This window comes from Taurulus bubalis (genome assembly GCF_910589615.1).
Source record: "Taurulus bubalis genome assembly, chromosome: 10".
In the NCBI taxonomy this organism is placed as follows: Eukaryota; Metazoa; Chordata; class Actinopteri; order Perciformes; family Cottidae; genus Taurulus; species Taurulus bubalis.
In genome coordinates, this window is record NC_136598.1 from 9,026,004 (window position 1) to 9,038,834 (window position 12,831).

General features: G+C 40.6%; 1 protein-coding gene across 2 annotated transcripts in view; it reads left to right on the plus strand.

Annotated features, from left to right (window-relative positions):
* LOC306743000 (neurobeachin-like) overlaps positions 1-12,831 on the plus strand; it is a gene marked incomplete at both ends in the record, with an annotated part of 186,063 nt that overhangs the window by 163,729 nt on the left and 9,503 nt on the right. For both annotated transcript variants that reach the window (XM_079225467.1, XM_079225468.1), the window contains 4 exons: positions 1,532-1,672; positions 2,705-2,824; positions 6,070-6,222; positions 8,467-8,634. In XM_079225467.1, coding sequence (XP_079081593.1) covers positions 1,532-1,672; positions 2,705-2,824; positions 6,070-6,222; positions 8,467-8,634 — 582 coding nt within the window. The remainder of the gene's footprint in view (positions 1-1,531; positions 1,673-2,704; positions 2,825-6,069; positions 6,223-8,466; positions 8,635-12,831) is intronic.

Genomic DNA, 12,831 nt, shown 5'->3' on the forward strand with positions numbered 1-12,831 from the left:
CTGTGTCACCAGGCAAAAACTCTGCCGCGATATATATACAAATTACAATGATGCCTACAAAGCATAGTACAAGAAAAAAACAACCCTTTACATGGTATGGGCTTCTCGAAAAACATACATTTTCTATGGATGAATTTTGCACTCTAGTAATCTATTTTAACAAGTATTCCATATACTTGTTGAAATATACGTGCACATTTCCAATAATTATTTCATGACTGTCTTTTCGTCACATGATCATTACAATTGATTTAGATGGAAGACTGGCCACGAGACCTGCTGTTAGTTGTAACGTTTTCCATTTTGAGACTCAAAATATATTTGCACTGGGTAGTTCATGCAGAAGATCATGAGAAAAAAAAAGCCAGGCCCCTCATGCATGAGGCTTTGAGTGTCCTTGTGTGGTTTTCCAATAAGTATGTCAAATGAATTACATTATATTAATAGTTCAGCACTGATATTATATATATATATATATATATATATATATATATATATATATATATATATATACTTATGAGTAAAATATCACTGAAGAGTAAAATATCACTGAAGTTTTACTTATGAAATATCAGTGCTTATTATCTCCAGTTACTTAACATACTCTATGATAAAGCATTATCTTGCACAGTTATATACTGACCCACAGAGGTCATTTTGGTGATTTGACCACAAACCAAACTCCTTAAAATGCCTTGTGGTCTTAACCTTATCTATGTAGTATGAAGTATCATGTTTCACTGAAAATGACAACAGTCTCTGCTTCCAGTATTTCAATAACCCATATATTGGAGCAGCTACACACACAGTTAAGTTTTTAGTAACCTGATGACACATTAATGTAAGTTAAGTCAGACTGTGTGGTTGGGATGAGTAGGCTGTAAGAACAAAGACAATAGCTCATATCACTTCCATTATAAAGGTATCACACTGGCTTCTGGTTACTCAATATATATACAAAAAATACTTGAACTTGTCTATAAATCACAACTTGTCTTTAACTATATTGTTAATATGTTGCCAGGCATGTCTGCGCCTGGTACAGTACTCAGATCTATAAACTTTCTGCTGCTGACTGAACCAAATACTCACTGACGCTGCTTTAGTTTTGTATCCAAACCCACAACAGTGTAAAGATAGGAATTAGAATATAATTATTCCTTAGAATAAGGAGAAGGATACATATAAGTTAATTATTCAGTTTGATGTCAATATGACAACTGGTTGATCACTTTGATAGGGTACTGTAGTTGTTGGGGTTTGTGGTTTGTGCATGATGGGTGTCAATACGGATAGATGGACATCAACTTAATTAGTAATTTATAGGTTTTCTGCTTGTTATATTTAAACAGTATTTTTGTTGTGAGGTTTTCAGCTTTGGTTGTATATGCATATGATTTTTAAATCCTTGCAAGAGAAAATGTGTACAATTTCTTTAGGGAAAAACCTTTGTTTTACTTCCACAGACAAATAAGAAGAAGATGACATATTTGCAAGAACCTAACGTTATATTTTCTTGTTTTCTTTCTAGCCTGTTGGTGCTCTTAATCCGAAGCGCGCAGCATTCTATGCTGAACGTTATGAGACTTGGGAAGATGACCAGACGCTACCTTGTCATTACAACTCGCACTACTCCACAGCTGCCTCCACCCTGCACTGGCTTGTCAGAGTAGTGAGTAACTCACTCCTTCAACCATCTTCACACTCATTATTTGAGTCTGTTCAAAATCCCCAAATTAGTCAAATATCTGAATAGGAATGAAGTCTAGCCCATAACCTCAGACAGCTTTTCATTTTTGAGTCTGCATTAGTTGATTGTCACTTGTCAGACTTGATGATGCTGTTACTTTGAGGTCTGTCGGTTTCTGCACAGGAAACGGCTCAACATCTCAATTTGATTGGGCCTGAGTTAGACCAATGGCGCTCAGAAAACACATTTCACAGGCCAGTAAACCGGCATATGTGAACTAAATAAAGAGTGGCTGGGTAATGATTTACAGAGGCTGCTCTGACAGGTTTATGTGTTTCAGGCAACCTAGTGAGCGCTGGAGACATGTCCATCAAGGTTACTGAGCACTGTCCTCATTTACTCTGAGAGAGAAGGAGGAAGCATACACACTCTAACCCAATCTGTTCCCCACAAAACAGGCCCTTATAAACTGCACAGCTTCTTTGAGTTGGTGTACATTTGATTTTGAAGTCAGCTTATTAATTTGAACGAGCTTTGTACTGTATTTATCCTCCTCCTTCATCATTAGTAGGAATGGGCTGATGAACTCAGGGAGCTCCCTTGACAGCAGTTAGATTGGCCTCTGTGGTTTTTCCCACAATCCCTTTCTTCCTCTGGTGAGTGATCCATCCGCTTCAACCGGCGATGGTCGCCATCTCAAGCAGAGAAATCCAAATTTGAGCCAATTATCATTATGGCTTACTTTATTCAGGAAGCACACTAATTAATTCTCCCCCAGGCTTGGATACAATGAATGACAGAGATCCCTTAGTCGACCGCTGAAAAGAATAACATTGAAATAATGCAAGTAATTCAGAATATTCAGATGTATTTTAATAAGCCGCATGGTAATCCAGTAAATTCAAAACAGTGCTGATATTTTCATGACGTTGATTATGATGGTTACAATTAAGATGCAGATCAAGAGGGTGGAGAACTTTGATCTTTTTAATGTCTTACTTGCTTTCTCTGTAGGAGCCCTTCACCACGTTTCTCCTTAGTGCCAATAACAACAAATTCGACCACCCGGACCGCACCTTTTCAGCCGTTGCCCGCTCCTGGAGAAACTGTCAGAGGGACACCCATGACGTAAAGGTGAGAATCACAAGAAAGCGATAAGTAAAATTACGATTTACATTTATAAGGATGCAAAGGGCTCAAAAGTTTTCCCTTAAACAAGTGGAGGTCAAATATGTGATCATTATCTACAGTATGTATACTTGGCCATATAGCCATATCAAGCCTCCAATTTGCTATACTCCCCTCCTCAGCCAAACTGCAAAAATATATACCATTAATTATAAATGCCTTATCCAAACAGTGAATCACAAAGACGCATAGTGTACAGGAATACCCTAAGCAATTAGAAATTCACATTTGATTTATCTCAGGCAGAAAACAAACCATCTTAAAGGTAGACTGATCTTGTATCTGTGCATGCAAGCACTCATGAGTTTGAACAAAGGCTGTGTCTGAGAGAAAGACAAAGCCCTCCCACTGCAAATCCAGAGCAGTCACCGAAAACGCTGAACCCTGCTGATACGCCTCCATTTTGCCCACTGCATAACACGCAGCAGGAATACGCACTGACCTCAAAGTGTCATATATTTCTAGCACACCCTGCATCGTGTAGTGTTGCCCCAGGCAATTAATAAAGCATTAATGACAAAAGCTATTTAAAATGTAGTCTTTTATGTACAGACAGGGCTTTTACCCGCCAGGATGGGGGGAGAGCAGCCAACTATGTGAGACAGAGGCAGAAAGCTGCGAGCCAGCGAACAACTGAATAGTCAAAGCCACCCTGTTAACAAATACAGCCTACTTTAACTACTTGTATGTCTGCATGCATTTGTTTTTACACACATTGGATGGTTAGTGATCTATTAGGAGAGGCATGCTGGATTACTAACAGTATTTCATAATGTATTAGAAGCAGAAACATATTATGCAAGAACTTGTTTGGTTTACTCATGGTGCTATCGGGGTAAACTATGAGGCAATGCAACTTTATTGACTGATTCCATTTAGAACGTTTCTGTGATCCTTTTCATGATCATTTTAATATCAGGTATTTCCCTTATTTTAATACTATCTATTAAAAGGGCATTGCTCAATATAATAATTTCCAGCATCAAATAAAACAAAATAATACGAAGTCATAGGTTTCCATTCATGCCAACTGAAAGGCACTCAGACAGACACACAAATGCCATGCATGGCCACAATGTAGAAACTGAGACTGAGTGGAGAGACTGGGGTTAAGGTCAGCTCCGGCCCAGTACATCAGGTCTCTGATTAAAAGGCTGCTTGCTTTTACCAGGGTCTCCCCTTCATTAACCCCGGCCTCCTCCAGCCGTAATGACGACAAGACCAAGGGAGGCTGAACCCCCGATGGGGATGACCTCCTAAAAGAGCAAGTCAAATGGAAACAATCCAATCCCGACCAAGCCCTCACCTCCTCGACCACCCCGTCATTATTGTGCATCCAAACTTCTCATTTATTTCTATGTGCGTACACAGCTATATTAAGCTGGCACAGCCACCATGGGCAGGGATAAACCAACTTTTCTTGCAAGTAGTGGGCACACACACACACACACACACACACACATATATACTGTCTCATACACACACACAAACTGCCACCATGCTGTCTGAAGGAATCCAGCAGCACTCCACCGGTGACAGATTTTGACGAACATGTCATTAAGGTGACACAGTGTAAAGCAATGGAGGCATGTGTGATTGACTTGTTAGCCCATTACGATGCTGTTGCAGAATTAATGGCTGCCATGGGAGGCTGGCTTGAAAACAGAGCTGGCAGTTTTAACGGCTTGGCGGTGAGTTACGGCAGGAAGTTTACGGACGAAAAAGTGGAGGGAAAGTGCGCTTGTGTGTGTGAGAGACAGAGGGACACCGAGAGGAATGGCTACTTTACTCCCTTTCCTTTTGTGTGCGGAGGGTGAAATGTGACCAACAGCAGACCAGCAGGGTTATTGGCCTGTACCATGTCATGCTAACTTGCTCTATCAAAACCCTGTGATTTATGGGGGTCTAAAAAGCTCTGCACGTTATGTATCCCATAGGCAATATAAAACTTCATTGTACCACCGAATCTGACAAACACAGCATTCATAAAACAAGCCTGTTACAAGGAGTTTAAATACTGTCTTGCACCCTCCTTTATAATCTCAAGCTAAGAAACAGACAACAGCGTTTAACTTGTCTTGTGCGTATGTTTTCTAATGAGGACAGAGTGGAGGATCTACATTCCTTGTGTGCATATGCCTCATTGTGCAGAGGCTTTACTAACTCATCCTTTCTGAGCTGTATGATTAGGAGAATAAAGGGTCAGAGTGGGGACTGCAAAATAGCAGAGAGTATACGTACAGTAATTTAGTAGTTTGGTAGTTTTGCATGTTGAACCCAATACCTGTTCAAAGCATGCCATAGTTTTGGGATTGACTGCTTGACATTCAGAAAGCCACCATTTCATTTCTGATTGCTATGGAAGTTGAAGCAAAACAATATCTTTGAGATCATTAAATATCATCAAACTTCTTTTTTTAATCAAAGTACATTTTCGGTAGCATGATAATGCAGATGGAAGCAAGAGCTGTATGTCACAAGTGTATTACTTTCAAGGACAGTATGACATCTACATGTACCTGACAAAGAGCTTTGTAAAAGATGTGTTTTTGGAAAAACAACCCCGGATGACATAAACAATAAGCATAACCATAAATGTTGTGAGAATTTTAGAACAATCTCTGGTCATGATATATAAATGCTTGACTAAAATTATTTATACTTAGTACTTAAATGTAAAAATACCAGTGTGATCATTTGACACAGGAGAAATTCCCAGAAATAGGTAGTAGGAATAGTCTTCAAAACACAGGTAAATATTTGCTCTCTTCTTCAGCGTATGGAATCACACCAGGCTTTATGTAAGGGCTCCTTTACCAAGCTGACTTCTCCTCTGCTGCGAGGTCCTGACCCCATCACAAGAGCCCAGAGACCAGGCAGAAAAACCCAACTCAGTTCCAGTTTCATTTAACACACATTACACCTCTGCCTGGAATAACTGGACTAGCACCTCTCACCGCCTTCTCGTGGGCTGCTGTTAAGTTTGTTTGTGTTACCTTTCCCCTTGAGTTCTCACTTCATCTCAGTGGGATAAAGGGCCTCTTTTTTTCGTGGCTCTGTCATCACATGTGTTATTTCTTGCACTTTGTTGAATTGTTAGGCGATAATTTGGTGAAAATTGTGGTACTAATAGTTGTGGTCTCGTCTGTGAGCTGTACAAATGGAACGTCTCTCTTCCTTTTAAAACACAGGAACTGATTCCTGAATTCTACTACCTTCCGGAGATGTTTGTCAACAGCAACGGCTATCATTTGGGTATGAGGGAGGGCAGGACCATGGTTTGTGACGTGGACTTGCCAGCCTGGGCCAAGAAGCCTGAAGACCTTGTTAGGATCAACCGAATGGTAAGGTTTAGACATGTGTCAGGCTAAAATGGTAGACTTACTTTAGCCCAAAGTATCCTTGAATATGATACTACTCCCTTTATTATTATTACCCAAATATAAACTTAGGAAACCTAAATATTAATGACGAAACATACCACCTCATTCTTGTCCATTTTCTGCTTCTTTTTTTTGTCTCTGACAAACTTCTCCTACTTTTAATCCTTGTCAATTTAGTTTGCAGGAATGACACTAATAGAAAATAACTATACTAACTCTTCATAATGTTTACCAAGATTACTCATTCACTACAGTATATTGCACTCTACATCATGTCATGTTACGTGCCGTGGTGTATTTATTACTAATAATACACCTCAACATAGCCTATTTTAGTACTAAACTGAGATTCAGTCAATGTTATGTAATGTAGATGTATTGTTTAAATACATTATTTGCATTTAGCTCTTCTGCCTTCATCTCACAGCAACAAAGAAATCAATTTCCCACTCTTCCTGCTAACCTTGCTATGCATCTGTGTCTCCTTGTCTTATTCATGAAGCATCTAATAAAGTGCACCGCTCAATACTAACACTGTACCCCTGACCCCAGTGATGTCACTAAAGGACAGGACTGAGGGCAAGTTTGCCCGATAGTGTTACATTCTGTAATGTCGGGACTCATCACTTTGGCAGTGTGCAGGGCCCTTTCTCTGTGTATGTGTGTGAACATCTGTGTGTGCACGCTTAAAACCCACAGCCTATCAACATGTGGTCCACCATTACTCCCAGCAGATTTCACGAGCAGCACAGAGAAAGAAATGGAGATCCAACATATCTTTTGCCGTCAGATAATCCTTGTTCTCCCTTTAATCTGGAATCACTTACTGTTGAAACTCAACAGCTCACCTCAATTTCCTTCAAAATGACATGATGAATGGCCATATGTGCATTATAATGTAGGCTTGATGAGTAGTTCCTTCTTAAAACCTCTGAAGCTTTAATAACACTGCTAGGAAGACACTGTTGTATGCAGGTTATGTATCCTGAGGTTGGGGGCCACAGTGTTTCTGGACCAGAGGTTGAAAGAGGCTCTGGGAACACATTTGACCTTTTCAGCTGGAGTGACAGAGCTGGGCTGGTCTTATGTAGGTGACCTTTCCCTGTGCTCTACCCATGCTGCTTGGTTGAGCTCTATCAGGCTTGTATACCGGCAGTTTGGGGGGAGGAGGGGAGCGAGACGGGAGAGGCGGGGAGCTGTTAAGGGCATGTCTGCATCTCCAAAACAAGGAGAGAGGATGACTGAAAAAAAGGATTACAGTGGATATTTTCCCACTGTTGAAGGATACATGTGTGATTCTGCCTTGCATTGCTACATTCGCAGACCAGTGTATTCAACACGCAGACGTTCATAGTCCTCCATTTTTTGTCTGTCTTTTGTTCTGATCCCTAGCTAGCCCACACTCTCGCTTCCTCTATTATTTCATTTCTGTCAGTGAATCTCTCTCTCTGCCTACCCCTCTGTCTCACTCTTTTTCCCTTCCCTCCATTTTTCTCCCTCCCTCTCTCTTCCTCCCACTTCCCATCTTTGCATGTGCCACTTTCAATTGAAGTGATATGCCCTGTGGCAAACTCTGCCTCTGTGTGCTCGAGCAGGCTTTGTTGGTAATGGCTGTTATTCCTGACGGGAGGGGAGGAGTGTAAATTCCTCTTGCAAAGCCTTACAACACGATGCATAGGAATTATGTTGTACCGTATTGTAGAACAATACATCAACACCATGCATGGTTTCTATTGGTATATGTATCATTATTATTAGCATTGAATCATATCCCAAATCTCCCACAAGAAATCACAACTTCCTTTTAACTCTCACAAGTAATTTATCAATCTTGCTCTTGTGAATGGTTTTACATCGATTTGGACCAATTTCTTTGTCTCCATTCAAAACATGGTCGGTGTAGACAGAGAAATGTGATATGGAAGGCTTGTCCTGAGTTAGTTGGTTACATTATAAGGAGGGAGTACAGTTTATTTTTATTTTCTTTATTATTATTTTATTTTCTGTAATATCTATGCACAATAAAACAATACGTTTTGGGTGGTTGTATATGATGTCATGCCCTGGTAGATCATGTGTGTAAAAAGTAAAGTTTGGCTGCGTTTTGTTGTGTTCATTTTGTAATTTGTGGTGTGTCTTTTGGCTCATGTGTTGTGTGCTACTGGTATGCCTCTCACCTCTAATTGCCCTGTACTTCTTTCACAGGCCCTGGAAAGCGAGTTTGTGTCATGTCAGCTGCATCAGTGGATTGACCTTATTTTCGGCTACAAGCAGCGAGGCCCGGAGGCTGTGCGTGCCCTCAACGTCTTTCACTACCTGACGTACGAGGGCTCTGTCAAGCTGGACAGTATCACTGACCCTTTGCTCAGAGAGGTAAGGCACACACACACACACACACACACACACACACACACACACACACACACACACACACACACACACACACACACACACACACATTGCTATGGAGATAAAGCCCCTCCCATCTCTCTTATTCACCATAGGCACAACTTCCTGTCTCTATTTGTTCTGGCATGTGTTGGAGCTCCGGGAGCATTCATATGACGCATCTGTCAATCAATTATTGTGTCATGCAAATGTAGCCCGTGAGAGAATTTGGCAGAGCTGCTGAGTCATCGAGTTTGCTTTGAGATTAGCATCATTTTGTGATGACCTGAGTTATGAATTTTCTCTCTTTTTCTCTCTCTCAGATAAACGGTAATCATTTAATATCTGTCTGCATTATTCATAAATCCTCCTAACATCAGGATTATTTCCTCTTTTCTTCCTGATGCTCAAAATACTGTATCTTCTGTCCCTTAATCGGATCAATGAATCTCATTGAGCTCTTTGATCAATCAACAGAGGTCACTCTGTCAATGGATGAGGGACTGAATCCTCTTGTTCTTAACAAATTAATTGAAATCTGTTAGCTCGGCTGTACAACTCGTGAATAGCTTAATTGCGTAGAGGGGAAAGGGGACCAGAGACTGCAGCAGCTGGCATGCATTGTGGTACTTTCCAGTTTGAGCTTGTCTCTCCCTGTGATATCCACCATCTGCTGTCTGCAAAACAAGTCATTTATATACTGTCACTTCCAGGGGCGCCTTTATTTATCAAGTGACCACTATGCAAATCACCTGCAGAAGATTTGGCTGATCTAATTACCAAACCATATTGTGAGAGGTTTGGTTTTCATCATTTTTTAGAAAGATTTCGGTGATGCCTTTTTTGTTTTGCATATTTTGCATGAGGGGTTTTAGCTGTCTTCCACCCTGCCTACTGTTACCCTGATAGATGACAGTACTGTTAGTTAGTTGCACATTAGGAAGCCTGCTACTCAGACTCCCTAATTGTGCCCAGTTGATGTTGTCGCTATTGTGACATGTGAATGTATTTGTGCTGGAGAGAGAAATTGCCTCAGCTAATTGCAACTGATGTAATGCTGGTATGATGAGCACTAATTACGACAAGCCTTCATACCTTCAATCATGTTTCTCATTCCAGATATATTCTTCCTCTCCCTGTTGCACAAAGTATAACCTTGTATATCTATACCCCACACTAAAACCAAGCAGTATCCTAAGAATGCATTATAAATAAATCTAGACAGTGCAGTTAATATATAATCATTTTCTTTCCTGGCACAGAAGATTTACTGGCAATTCCAAACAAGATAATTGTAATTTGTTATACTTCAATACTCCAATACTTAAAAAAATGTAGTGTAGAAAAATAATGATATATATACACTACCGCTCAAAAGTTTGGGGTCACTTAGAAATGTCCTTATTTTTCATAGAAAAGCACTGTTTTTTTCAATGAAGATAACATTAAATTAACCAGAAAAACATGATACATTGATAATGTGGTAAATGACTATTCTAGGTGGAAACGTCTGTTTTTTAATGAAATAACTACATTGGTGTATAGAGGCCCATTTCCAGCAACTATCACTGCAGTGTTCTAATGGTACATTGTGTTTGCTCATCGCATAGAAGACTATTGGATGATTAGAAAACCCTTGAAAACCCTTGTGCAATTATGTTAGCACAGCTTAAAACAGTTATGCTGGTGAGAGAAGCTATAAAACTGGCCTTCCTTTGAGCTAGTTGAGTTTCTGGAGCATCACATTTGTGGGTTCCATTATACACTCAAAATGGCCAGAAAAATGTGAAACTCGCCAGTCTATTCTTGTTCTTAGAGATGAAGGCTATGCGAGAAATTGCGAAGAAACTGAAAATGTGTCTGGGTGACCCCAAACGTTTTTAAACTTTCCAGTATTATGTTAGACGTAGGGTTTAGATTCATTGTCCCAGAGGGATATTTTTTTCAAAGCTAATATTATAATTTTCCAAGTACAGTATTTTTTCCAGGCTCATTAGATTAAAACAGTTTTACTGCACTTTGATTCTCTCCTATGAAATGATTGAATTTAAGCTGAGCTGGTTCGTTCACAGTCTATGGGGAAATGATTGATTGGTGATTTCTGCAGCATTTATCGTACCATCATTCACATTAGTTTTTACCACACGGTCTGAGTCATTAAGGTGGAGCATGGAAAAATGCCCAATGAATGTCTCGCTGCTGAAATGTGACGATTGACTCCGGGGTATTGATTCATTTTGGCCTGACAGGTGAAGCTGCATATCTGGCGTTAGTCATAACAATTAAAGCATTTGAATTGTCAATAAATTAGAGGTCATGAGAGATAATTTCCGGCCCGTGTGTCAGATGGAAATAATGACACCCTCTGACATGCCGTTGGGCCTCTGGTTGAGGGAACGATGACAGCTCCACTGGGCACGCTGCCGGAACAGCAGTCCTTCTATGCGATGCTCCTCCTGACAGCCTTTTCTTATGGAGAAACATGACAGCAACCCCTTGATTCAGACCGCTGTGTCACTCAGAAGTAAACAGACAAATTATTCATCAGTGGGACTCCATTCCTCCTCAGCTGCCACCGTCCCTCCCGTCCACTCTGAATCGACAGAGACAACAAAGTGTGCTGTAGCTAGCCAATGAAGTGTTTGAAGCAGCTGAGGTATATTTAAATTGATTTCACCTTGATATTCTCATAGTGATGGGACACAAGTGGTTAAATGCTTGACCTTAATAATAAGAAACGTCTTTCATATGTATCACATAGAATAGGATTTGGTGTGCATTGTCATTGATGATAACTGCATTAGAGAGAATTACCTACTGGTAAAGGCATTGTTTGAGACATTTCTGCTCCCACATACAGTAGTGCTCATTTCAACTCCAAGCTGTCACTCAAGAAACACCCGCAGGCTAATTCTTTGTTAATACTTAAGGATTTAAATATATCCAGATAAGCTTATTTTGAACAAAAAAAGGATGGGCAGCAGTGTCGTCACATGAGAGAGTATCACAATCACACAACAATTACATTAATATGTTTGTTTATGTGTATTGGCATGGGTCAGTAGTTGGGTTTCTGTTCTCCTTTATCTCTTTGTAGAATCAGTTTAACTACTTAGAAGGACATCTGCAGAGTCTGTCAAAAGGTTAAAGGTTGAGCAGCTTCATATTTGTAGTAGGCATAGCTGATCTCAGGTGTTGTGACTCAGCATGATCCCACGCTGCTTAGCGGGTCAATGCAAGGCCATGTTTGCATTCTGTCTGACAGAGCTGTTGTGTTGCTGCATTGCATGAGTGCACCGGAGGATGTTGTTGGGGGATCATCCTCCACGGTGTCTCTCTGTCACCAGTTTGGGAACCAGGCAGCAGATAGAGAGAGAGCTACAGCTCGCCTCTGAAGCCTTTCGCTCATGACAAAATCAGATGCGAACAAAGTCACAGAGACAGACATGCAGACACAGGGTGTTATGATGGATGTTTGGTGCTCATCCAAGCAAGGCAGTTGTTGCTGGGAGGGGAGATCATCCAGATGGCTTTGGAAATAAGTGTCACTTATCAGCCAAAAAAGCAGAGCCTGAAGTGACTTAAACTAATGAACTGCCTGTTAAGTGCTCTCCATCTCAAACTGAGATAGAGGTACGTTTCTGACATAGCTCAGAGAGGATTAGTGTTGAAGCACCTGCGAGATATTGACATGTTTTGATCATACAGAGGAGGAACATGTACTTGAGTTAACCTTCAACAAGTCAGACCCCTTTCCCCCTACGCACACAAAAACACAAACACGTATGGACATATCTTTCCCCTTGCACTCTGGAAACAATTATTGGGTGTCAAGGTTGTCTAATACAACCAAAATGGTATATGCAGCTGCCCAGTTTCCCTGGTAATAGAATCATCACAAGAAAGTTGGTGATGTTGTCCACATGGCCTCCTCAGTCTTTCTGATCTTTGTATCAAATTTCTTTATTTGAACAGACATCATGACCCTCACCCTAAACCTAACCCTAAATAGCCATAATGTCAGCTGCTTATCACTTGACGGACTGCGTTGTAAAGAAACACTGACTAGCACTTAATGGTTTCCAAATGTGCTCACCAACTCACATGAAACTTTCACTGCAGTGTGACAGCGCTCAACCGTGTGGACAGCGCCTTTTTTGGTGCTGTGGAAGATAGGAAGTG